General features: G+C 47.7%; 1 protein-coding gene across 2 annotated transcripts in view; it reads right to left on the reverse strand.

The window, feature by feature from the left end:
- The window catches only part of GRAMD4 (GRAM domain containing 4), a 114,283-nt gene that overhangs the window by 59,295 nt on the left and 42,682 nt on the right, over window positions 1-12,306 (reverse strand). For both annotated transcript variants that reach the window (XM_038756249.1, XM_038756248.1), the window contains exon 3: window positions 1,066-1,186. In XM_038756249.1, the coding sequence (XP_038612177.1) occupies window positions 1,066-1,186 (121 nt within the window). The remainder of the gene's footprint in view (window positions 1-1,065; window positions 1,187-12,306) is intronic.

Genomic DNA, 12,306 nt, shown 5'->3' on the forward strand with positions numbered 1-12,306 from the left:
TTAGGAAGTGCTGTGGGGCTGAGGGTGGGGCCGAAGCCAAATGCCCAGAGGGCCCAGATCCAAATGCAATCTGCTGATGGGAGTCTGTTTTGCAGCAGATATGAACATCAACGGGTTAGATTCATTCATTTAATCATTCAATCGTATTTATTGAGCGCTTACTGTGTGCAGAGCACTGTACTGAGCGCTTGGGAAGTACAAGCTGGCAACCTATAGAGACGGTCCCTACCCAACAGCGGGCTCACAGTCTAGAAGGGGGAGACAGACAACGAAACAAAACATATTAACAAAATAAAATAAATAGAATAGAATAAATATGTACAAATCAATTCCCAATCATTCCACCCTGCCAACGCGACGAGTATGGGAGAAGCAGCCTGGCCTAGTGGCTCGAGCCCGGACCCGGAAGCGAGACGGACCTGGATTCTATATATGAATAGAATCTATACCTGTATATATGTATATATATATATGTTTGTACATATTTGTTACTCTATTTATTTATTTTACTTGTACATACCTATTCTATTTATTTTATTTTGTTAGTATGTTTGGTTTTGTTCTCTGTCTCCCCCTTTTAGACTGTGAGCCCACTGTTGGGTACGGACTGTCTCTATATGTTGCCAACTTGGACTTCCCAAGCGCTTAGTACAGTGCTCTGCACACAGTAAGCACTCAATTAATACGATTGATGATGATTCTAATCCCACTTGACCGCCGGCTTTGACCTTGGGCGAGTCGCTTCTCCGGACCTCAGTTACCTCATCTGTAATACGGGGATGAAGACGAGTGCCCCTTATGGGACAGGGACCGTGTCCAACCCGATTAGCTCTGATCTACCCCAGCGCTTAGTACAATGTCTGGAATAGAGTAAACACTTAACAAACGCCCGTTAAAATAAATATAAAAAAAGAGGTATGCACATGGCTGTATTTGCGGGTTAGATGCGATCCTCACACCCCACGCTCGGGCGACAGCATCGCAGCAGCAGCAGCGGAAAAGGAGGCTACCCCTCCCGGCCTCCCCTTCCCGGCCTCCATCTCCCCGGCCTTCTCCGGTACTTACGCAGAAAGTGTTTTTCCAGTAAGGCGATTTCCAGGTGACCTTTGATCTCGTTTAATCTGTCCGACTCGGTTCGGTTAAAATCCTGGACCCCTGACGCCATGATGATGGTCCCCGTACCAGCCTGGGAAAAAGGAGGGAAGTCACCGAGGAGCTGGGACGGGAAGGGGCCTCGGGGCATCCCGTCCGGACCGGGGCGAGCGGGAAAGGAGGGGAGACGGCGGAGGGCGGATGGATGGAGGAGCGCGGCTCCGAGCCCTAGCTCATCCTCGGGGCTGAGGCGAGGCCGATTTGGCAGTGCCTCCCGAGGATCCGAGCCCCGAGCGAGGTAAGCAGATGCCGATGCCAGCGAGCGGCCTCGAGAGATGGATTTTCTAAGCGGGGAGCTCTTTGGCTGGCCCCCAACCCTCCTGAGGCTAAAATACGGAGCCACCCTCAACCTGAGGACCGTTTTCAAGCACTTAGTACAGTGCCCAAGCGCTTAGTACAGTGCTCTGCACACAGTAAGCGCTCAATAAATATGATTGATTGATTGATTTCTCTGGCGGCCTAAAGCAGGCGAGGCAACCGCGAAAGCCGGCTGGAAGGACCGGGCGGCGTTCCATAAAGAACACCACGGGACTGAGACACCTGCCTGGTTTCCCGGCTTGGGAATTCTTCGTCTCTCCACCCCGGTGACACCCCTGCCCGTCCTTTCCCGCCAGGGAGGGAGAAAACGGAAGTTGTGGCGGGGGAAATCGAGGCCCTGAAGAGAGAGGCCCGGTATTCCTGGCGAAAGGATGCAGGGCACGGATGAGGGGAGGCCGCCGCCGTTCGGGGGAAATCGGGCCGGCGATCATCCACAGATCTAGGATCCGCAGCCGGCGGAGGCGGAGGACCGTGTGAAGCCTCGAAGGAGGGGGGACGGCGCCTGATTCTTTCAGGCCTCTGTGTCTACGGCACCTCCCGCTAGCGCTACCGGGGTTTTTTGGCCGCGACGGGGGAGGAGTTCATCATTTCCAGATGTCTCAGTCATCCTGTCACGGCGTGAGAGAGAATCCCCATCCCGAATGACCACGCTTCCGCGCCGATCCGCATGTCGGCCGCGGAGCCGAGAGGTGCCGAGGTGGTCGGGGATTAAGGGGTGCAAAAATCCTTGGTGCAGCTGGGAGGGGGATGGTTAAAAATCTTCTATTTATTTTGTTAATGATGTGCATCTAGCTTTATTTCTATTTGTTCCGACGACTTGACACCTGTCCACATGTTTTGCTTTGTTGTCTGCCTGCCCCTTCTAGACTGTGAGCCCGTTGGCGGGTAGGGACTGTCTCTATATGTTGCCAACTTGTACTTCCCAAGCGCTTAGTACAGTGCTCTGCACACAATTAGAGAAGCAGCGTTACTCATTGGAAAGAGCACGGGCTTTGGAGTCAGAGGTCATGGGTTCAAATCCAGGCTCCGCCACATGTCTGCTGTGTGACCTTGGGCAAGTCACTTAACTTCTTGGAGCCCCAGTTACCTCATCTGTAAAATAGGGGTGATGACTGTGAGCCCCACGTGGGACAACCTGATCACCCTGTATCCTCCCCAGTGCTTAGAACAGTGCTTTGCACATAGTAAGCGCTTAACAAATGCCAATTATTATTATTATTATTATTATGAGAAGCAGAGGGAAGCAGAGGAGAATTGTCCCAGGGCTAGGGAATGCCGGGAAATTTCAAGGACTTCATCCAGAGTCTCCGTGATTCCCTTCCAAATTGAGTGTGGCCCACAGCCCAAGCCACAGAGGCTCGGAGCCAAAAATGGCACAGAAACAGGCCCAGATTATCTGGTGCCGTATCAAAGCCGGGCTGGGGACACGCTGTCCGGGAGAATATTGTTATTATTATTATTATGCTATTTTTTAAGTGCTGACTACAGTCATTCATTCAATCGTATTTATTGAGCACTTACTGTGTGCGAAGCGCTTGGGAAGTACAAGTTGGCAACATATAGAGACGGTCCCTACCCAACAGTGGGCTCACAGTCTAGACGGGGGAGACAGAGACAGAGAACAAAACATATTAACAAATAAACAGAATAAATAAACAATAAACAAATAACAGAGTAAAATAAATAGAATACATATGTACAAGTAAAATAAATAAATAAATAGAGTAATAAACACGTACAAACATATATCCATATATACAGGTGCTGTGGGGAAGGGAAGGAGGTAAGATGGGGGGATGGAGGGGGGATGAGGGGGAGAGGAAGGAGGGGGCTCAGTCTGGGAAGGCCTCCTGGAGGCCTATATGGCTTAATTAATTCATTTATTCATTCAATCATATTTATTGAGTGATTACTGTGTGTGCAGCACCGTACTAAGTGCTTGGAAAGCACAATTTGGCAAGAGACAGAAACAGTCCCTACCCGACAATGGGCTCACAGTCTAGAAGGGGGAGACAGACAGCAAAATAGAACAAGTAGACTTTTAGACTGTGAGCCCACTGTTGGGTAGGGACCGTCTCTATATGTTGCCGACTCGTACTTCCCAAGCGCTTAGTACAGTGCCCTGCACACAGTAAGCGCTCAATAAATACGATTGATTGATTGATTGAGGTAGACAGGTGTCAGTACCGTCAAAATAAACAGAATTATAGCTACATGCACATCATAAATATATACAAATATACGCAAGTGTTATGGGGAGGGGAAGAGGGTAGGGCAGAGGGAGGGAGCGGGGGTGATGAGGAGGGGAGGAGGAGAGAATAATGGGGGGGGGGGGCTCAGTGTGGGAAGGCCTCCTGGAGGAGATGAGCTCTCAGTAGGACTTTGAAGGGAGAGAGAGAGCTAGTTTGGCGGATATGAGGAGGGAGGGCATTCCAGGCCAGAGGTAGGACGTGGGCCGGGGTTCGAAAGCGGGACGGGCGAGAACGAGGCCCGGTGAGGAGGTTAGTGGCGGCAGAGGAGCGGAGTACATAGTAAGCGCTTTGTAAATGCCATCATCATAATTCATTCATTCACTGCATTTACTGAGCATCATCATCATCAATCGTATTTATTGAGCGCTTACTGTGTGCAGAGCACTGTACCAAGTGCTTGGGAAGTACAAGTTGGCAACATATAGAGACGGTCCCTACCCAGCAGTGGGCTCAGAGTCTAAAAGGGGGAGACAGAGAACAAAACCAAACATACTAACAAAATAAAATAGACTAGATATGTACAAGTAAAATAAATAGAGTAGTATGTACAAACATATATACATATATACTGGTGCTGCGCTTGGAAAGTACCATTATGTGAAGTGCCTGTGTTTACCGTACGGAATACAGAGAGAACACTAAGGTTGCTTTGAGACTCTGGGGTCCTCCCCTTTTAATTGAACTGCACAAGCCAGTGGGCTTGCCTCTGTGCACTACGCACTTGAGTACATGTGGCGTGCATTTGAGCATGTGCAGTATCTCTTTTTTAAGTACTTAATAATAATAATAATAATAATAATAATGGCATTTATTAAGCGCTTACTATGTGCAAAGCACTGTTCTAAGCGCTGGGAGATACAAGGTGATCAGGTTGTCCCACGTGGGGCTCACAGTCTTAATCCCATTTTAAGGTAACTGAGGCACAGAGAAGTTAAGTGGTTTGCCCAAGGCCCCACAGCTGACAAGTGGTGGAGCCGGGATTCGAACCCATGACCTCTGACTCCAAAGCCCGTGCTCTTTCCACTGGGCCACGCTAGCGCTTACTATGTGCCAGACACTGTTCTAAGCGCTGCGTAGATAGAAGATAATCAGGTTGGACACAGTCCATATCCCACATGGGGCTCACAGTCTTAATCCCCTTTTTCCAGATGAGGTAACTGAGGCCCAGAGAAGTGAAGTACCTTGCCCGAGGTCACACGGCAGACAGGTAGCAGAGCTGGGATTGGAACTCAGGTCCTTCTGACTGCCAGGCCTGGACTTTAGCCACTAATAATAATGATGACATTTATTAAGCGCTTATTATGTGCAAAGCACTGTTCTAAGCGCTGGGGCACTGTTCTGTGCTCTGCACATAGTAAGCGCTCAATAAATACGATTGATTGATGATGGGGAGGTTACAAAGTGATCAGGTTGTCCCACGGGGGGCTCACAGTCTTCATCCCCATTTTCCAGATGAGGTAACTGAGACCCAGAGAAGTTAAGTGACTTGACCAAAGTCACCCAGCTGACAATTGGTGGAGCCGGGATTTGAACCCATGACCTCTGACTCCAAAGCCCGGGCTCTTTCCACTGAGCCACGCTGCTTCTCATCGTGAACTTGAGCACATATGGTGCGGAACATTTTGGGGGCTGAGGTGGGGACATCAAAGTAGAGATCTAAAAACCCCATCTCCTTTCCCCTCCTCCCTCTTTAGTGGGGGAACGGGGAAGAATTTATTTATTTTATTTACTCTATTCATTTTATTTGTACGTATTTATTCTATTTTTTTTAATGGCATTTATTAAGCGCTTACTATGTGCAAAGCACTGTTCTAAGCGCTGGGGGGGTTACAAGGTGATCAGGTTGTCCCACGGGGGGCTCACAGTCTTAATCCCCATTTTACAGATGACGTATTTATTTTATTTTGTTAATATGTTTCGTTCTGCTGTCTGTCTCCCCCTTCTAGACTGTGAGCCCGCTGTCGGGTGGGGACCGTCTCCAGATGTTGCCAACTTGGACTTCCCCAGCGCTTAGTGCAGTGCTCTGCACACAGTAAGCGCTCAGTAAATACGACTGAGCGAAAAGAAGCGGGGGCGGGGAGTAAACGATAGGGAAGATGGGCTATTCACCATGAGAAGCTCTAGAAAAAACGGATTCCTCGCTGCTGCTTTTATGGCAACCAGCCCGACTTGGTTATTTCTGGCTGAAAAAAAGAATCCAACACTGCAGCCCGCTAGTTTTCTTCTTCCGTCGGGACGGCGTTCACGTATTCTGAAGGTGTTTCTAACACACGTCAAGCTCTCCGGCTGCCTGCGCCGGGAAAGGTCTGGATTACCTCCGGGACAGGGCGGGACTTCAACGAGAGACACAAGCCTGGACCCCAAATCCGAGGCTCTGCCTTCCGAGCACTCCTCTGCTAGATAATATATACATATATGCATATATGTGTATATGTTTGTACATATTTATTACTCTATTTATTTATTTTATTTGTACATATCTATTCTATTTATTTTATTTTGTTAGTATGTTTGGTTTTGTTCTCTGCCTCCCCCTTTTCGACTGTGAGCCCACTGTTGGGTAGGGACTGTCTCTATATGTTGCCAATTTGTACTTCCCAAGCGCTTAGTACAGTGCTCTGCACATAGTAAGCGCTCAATAAATACGATTGATGATGATGATGATAATAATAATAATAATAATCATCATGAGGGCATTTATTAAGAGCTTACTATGTGCAAAGCACTGTTCTAAGCGCTGGGGAGGTTACAAGGTGATCAGGTTGTCCCACGGGGGGCTCACGTTAATCCCCATTTTACAGATGAGAAGTGAAGTGACTTGCCAAATAATAATAATAATAATGATGGCATTTATTAAGCACTTACTATGTGCAAAGCACAATTCTAAGCACTGGGGAGGTTACAAGGTGATCAGGTTGTCCCTTGGGGGGCTCACATTAATCCCCATTTTCCAGATGAGGGAACTGAGGCCCAGAGAAGTGAAGTGACTTGCCCAATCATCATCATCATCATCAATCGTATTTATTGAGCGCTTACTGTGTGCAGAGCACTGTACTAAGCCCTTGGGAAGTACAAGTTGGCAACATATAGAGACAGTCCCTACCCAACAGTGGGCTCACAGTCTAAAAGGGGGAGATTACAAGGTGATCAGGTTGTCCCTTGGGGGGCTCACATTAATCCCCATTTTCCAGATGAGGGAACTGAGGCCCAGAGAAGTGAAGTGACTTGCCCAAATAAGAATAATAATAATGATGGCATTTATTAAGCGCTTACTATGTGCCAAGCACTGTTCTAAGCACTGGGGAGGTTACAAGGTGATCAGGTTGTCCCACGGGGGGGCTCACGTTAATCCCCATATTCCAGATGAGGGAACTGAGGCCCAGAGAAGTGAAGTGACTTGCCCAAATAATAATAATAATAATAATAATGATGGCATTTATTAAGCGCTTACTATGTCCCAAGCACTGTTCTAAGTGCTGGGGAGGTTACAAGGTGATCAGGTTGTTCCATGGGGGGCTCACATTAATCCCCATTTTCCAGATGAGGGAACTGAGGCCCAGAGAAGTGTAGTGACTTGCCCAAATAATAATAATAATAATGATGATGGCATTTATTAAGCGCTTACTATGTGCAAAGCACTGTTCTAAGCGCTGGGGAGGTTACAAGGTGATCAGGTTGTCCCACGGGGGGCTCACATTAATCCCTATTTTACAGATGAGGGAACTGAGGCCCAGAATTAAGCGCTTACTATGTGCCAAGCACTGTTCTAAGCACTGGGGAGGTTACAAGGTGATCAGGTTGTCCCACGGGGGGCTCACGTTAATCCCCATTTTCCAGATGAGGGAACTGAGGCCCAGAGAAGTGAAGTGACTTGCCCAAATAATAATAATAATAATAACGATGATGGCATTTATTAAGCTCTTACTATGTGCAAAGCACTGTTCTAAGCGCTGGGGAGGTTACAAGGTGATCAGGTTGTCCCATGGGGGGCTCACATTAATCCCCATTTTCCAGATGAGGGAACTGAGGCCCAGAGAAGTGAAGTGACTTGCCCAAATAATAATAATAATAATAATAATAATAATAATGATGGCATTTATTAAGCGCTTACTATGTGCAAAGCACTGTTCTAAGTACTGGGGAGGTTACAAGGTGATCAGGTTGTCCCACAGGGGGCTCACATTAATCCCCATTTTCCAGATGAGGGAACTGAAGCCCAGAGAAGTGAAGTGACTTGCTCAGAGTCACACAGCTGACAATTGGTGGAGCCAGGATTTGAACCCATGACCTCTGACTCCCAAGCCCGTGCTCTTTCCACTGCGCCACGCTGCCTTGGACTCTAAACTCTTTCTAGGCCCTAAGCTCCTTGTGGGCAGGGATCGCGTCTTCCCACTCTATCGTACCCTCCCAAGCGACGTAAAATGGGGATGAAGACTGTGAAACCCACGTGGGGCAGGGACTGTGCCCAACCCGATTTGCTTGAATCCGCCCCACCGCATAGTACAGTGCTTGGCACATAGTAAGCGCCTAACAAATACCACAGTTAAGTGCTTAGTACAGGGCTCTGCCCACAGGAAGGGCTCAATAAACACCGCTGATTGGAGAGGGCAAGATGACCGACACTGCGGGAACTGGACGTGAAGCGAGGTTTCGTCTGCTGAACCCTCCTCACGGGGTTCAGCTTTGGGATCTACCCAAGAGACGGATGAGAGTCTCTACATGTCGCCAACTTGTACTTCCCAAGCGCTTAGTACAGTGCTCTTGCACACAGTGAGCGCTCAATAAATACGACTGAATGAATGAATGAATGAGAGGCGGTGTGGTTCAGTGGATAGAGCCCGGGACTAGGAGTCAGAAGGACCTGAGTTCGGATCCCAACTCCGCCGCCAGCCTGCTGCGTGACAATGGGCAACTCGCTTCATCATCATCAATCGTATTTATTGAGCGCTTACTGTGTGCAGAGCACTGTACTAAGTGCTTGGGAAGTACAAATTGGCAACATAGAGAGACAGTCCCTACCCAACAGTGGGCTCACAGTCTAAAAAGGGGGGAGACAGAGAACAAAACCAAACATACTAACAAAATAAATAGAATAGATATGTACAAATAAAATAAATAAATAAATAGAGTAATAAATATGTACAAACACATATACACTTCATTTTCCCTGTGCCTCGGCTTCCTCATTTGTAAAATGGGGATAAAAGCCCATTCTTCCTCCTATTTAGACTATGAGCCTTACGTGAGAAAGGGACTGTGTCCAACCTGATTATCTAGACTGTGAGCCCGTTGTTGGGTAGGGGCCGTCTCTATATGTTGCCGACTTGGACTTCCCAAGCGCTTAGTCCAGTGCTCTGCACACAGTAAGCGCTCAACAAATACGACTGAATGAATGAATGAATCTGGCATTGACTCCAGTGCTTAGTTTAGTGCTTGGCACACAGTAAGCACTCAACAAATACGATTGAATGAATGAATGAATGAATCTGGCATTGACTCCAGTGCTTAGTTTAGTGCTTGGCACACAGTAGGCGCTCAACAAATACGATTGAATGAATGAATGAATGAATCTGGCGTTGACTCCAGTGCTTAGTTTAGTGCTTGGCACACAGTAAGCGCTCAACAAATACGATTGAATGAATGAATCTGGCATTGACTCCAGTGCTTAGTTTAGTGCTTGGCACACAGTAAGCGCTCAACAAATACCACCATTAGTATTATTATGCGGTTATTCAGAGCATTCAGGCGAACTTCAGGATTCTAAAGAAAGACAGATTCCCTTATTTCCCAAAGTTTAAAGGAATAAGAAAACCCTAGTGGGGGGAAAAAAGGAAAAATATTCATCGGAAGTTGGCGCTTCTATACTCTGGTTTGCCTTTTAGGAGACTTCTATCCTCAGGGAGCACCGCCCTCCAAACACCTTTAACGGGTTTTTGTTTTCCGATTCCTCGAACTCCTCACACCCTTAACGGGTTTTTGTTTTCCGATTCCTCGAACTCCTCACGTTGGGAAGGGTAAAGGCCGGAATTTCAACTCTGAGAAACAAAGATTGGTGGCGAAAGGAGGCTAGGGGCTTGTAATACCTGTGGGATTTGTGAAGTGCTTACTATGTGCCAAGCGCCGGGGTCGATATGAGATAATCAGGTCCCACTTGGGGATCACCGTCTAAGTAGGAGGGAGAGCAGGGGTTGAGTCCCCCTACACTGTAAGCTCGTTACGGGCAGGGAATATCATCATCATCATCATCAATCGTATTTATTGAGCGCTTACAAGGTGCAGAACACTGTACTAAGCGCTTGGGAAGTACAAATTGGCAACATATAGAGACGGTCCCTACCCAACAGTGGGCTCACAGTCTAAAAGGGGGAGACAGAGAACAAAACCAAACATACTAATGAAATAAAATAAATAGAGTAGATATGTACAAGTAAAATAAATAAATAAATAAATAAATAAATAGAGTAATAGCCGTTTATTGTTATAGTGTACTCTCCCAAGAGCTCAGTACAGTGCTTTGCACGCAGGAAGCGCTCAATAAATACAACTGATTGAATGAATCCCAGATGAGGGAATTGAAGCATAAAGAAGCTAAGTGGCTAGCCCAAGGTCATACAGCAGACGAGTGACGGAGCCGGGATTAGAACCCGGATCCTTCTGACTCTCAAACCAGTGCTCTTTCCACTAGGCCTCGCTGCTTCCCACAGCGAGCTCAGGTCTTTGAAGGTCGAAGATGAAGAGAAGCAGGGTGGCCTAATGGATAGAGCCCCGGTCTGGGGTTCTAATCCCGGCTCTGCCTCTTGTCAGAGCCGGGATTAGAGCCTCTTGTTGCCAACTTGTACTTCCCAAGCGCTTAGTACAGTGCTCTGCACACAGTAAGCGCTTAATAAATACAATTGATTGATTGATTGATTGTCTGCTGTGTGGCCTTGGGTAAGTCGCTTCACTTCTCTGGGCCTCTGTTCTCTCACCTACAAAATGGGGATGAAGACTGTGAGCCCCATGTGGGACAGGGACTGTGTCCACCCTGATCCGCTAGTACCTCAGCGCTTAGTACAGTACCTGGCACAGAGTCAGCTCTTAATGAATACCATAAAAAAAAATGCAGGGAGAGGGGAAAGCACCGCTATTTGTCTCTGTTGTGCTATTTGTGTAGGAGCAGCGTGGCTCAGTGGAAAGATCACGGGCTTTGGAGTCAGAGGTCATGGGTTCGAATCCTGGCTCCGCCACATGTCTGCTGTGTGACCTTGGGCAAGTCACTTAACTTCTCGGAGCCTCAGTTACCTCATCTGTAAAATGGGGATGATGACTGTGAGCCCCACGCGGGACAACCTGATCACCTTGTATCCCCCCAGCGCTTAGAACAGTGCTTGGCACATAGTAAGCGCTTAATAAATGCCATCGTTATTATTATTATTATTATTATTATTACCGGCTCAAGAGAAGCAGCGTGGCTCAGTGGAAATAGCCCGGGCTTTGGAGTCAGAGGTCATGGGTTCAAATCCCGGCTCCGCCACTTGTCAGCTGTGTGACTTTGGGCAAGTCACTTCACTTCTCTGGGCCTCAGTTACCTCATCCGTAAAATGGGGATTAAGACTATGAGCCCCCCGTGGGACAACCTGGTCACCTTGGAACCTCCTCAGCGCTTAGAACAGTGCTTTGAACATAGTAAGCGCTTAATAAATGCCGTTATTATTATAATTATTACCACCACCTGCCTCCAAAACCCCCATTCCCAGCATGCCCCAGCCTAGGGTTGTCAATCATTCGATGCTTTTGATTTTCCGGAGAAAATGGCTTATTGCCATTCGTTGGCTGCTCCTCCTCGTTCATAAAAATAAAATCTAATTGAGTCCCAGGTTGTTTCCCGGCTGCTGCTGTTTCTGTCACCATCAGGCTACGTCTACTACTAGTAAATTATAGTAGGCGCCACCGGGCTGCTGCTGCTGCTCTGTCACTACCAGGATGACGTCTACTACTGGAGTGCTACTACTACTTCTTCTAGAGAAGCAGCGTGGCTTAGTGGAAAGAGCCCGGCCTTGGGAGTCAGAGGACTTGGGTTCTAATCCCGGCTCCGCCATCATCATCATCATCAATCGTATTTATTGAGCGCTTACTATGTGCAGAGCACTGTACTAAGCGCTTGGGAAGTACAAATTGGCAACACATAGAGACAGTCCCTACCCAACAGTGGGCTCACAGTCTAAAAGACCCACTTGTCTGCTGGGTGACCTCGGGTAAGCCGTTCCACGTCTCTGTGCCTCAGTTCCCTCGTCTCTCAAATGGAGATTAAGACTGTGATCCCCAAGTAGGACAACTTGATTACCTTGTATCTACCCCAGTGTTTAGAACAGTGTTTGGTACGTAGTAAGCGCTTAACGAATACCGTAATTATTAATAATCGTTGTAATAAACTGTGAGCCCGTTGTCTGGGCTGTGGGTCCGTTGTTGGGTAGGGACTTCCTCTCTCTGTTGCCGAATTGTACTTTCCAAGTGCTTAGTACAGTGCTCTGCACACAGTAAGCGCTCAATAAATACAACTGAATGAATACTAGATGCCACCAGGCTGCTGCTCTGTTGCCACCAG

This window comes from Tachyglossus aculeatus, chromosome 14 (genome assembly GCF_015852505.1).
Source record: "Tachyglossus aculeatus isolate mTacAcu1 chromosome 14, mTacAcu1.pri, whole genome shotgun sequence".
In the NCBI taxonomy this organism is placed as follows: Eukaryota; Metazoa; Chordata; class Mammalia; order Monotremata; family Tachyglossidae; genus Tachyglossus; species Tachyglossus aculeatus.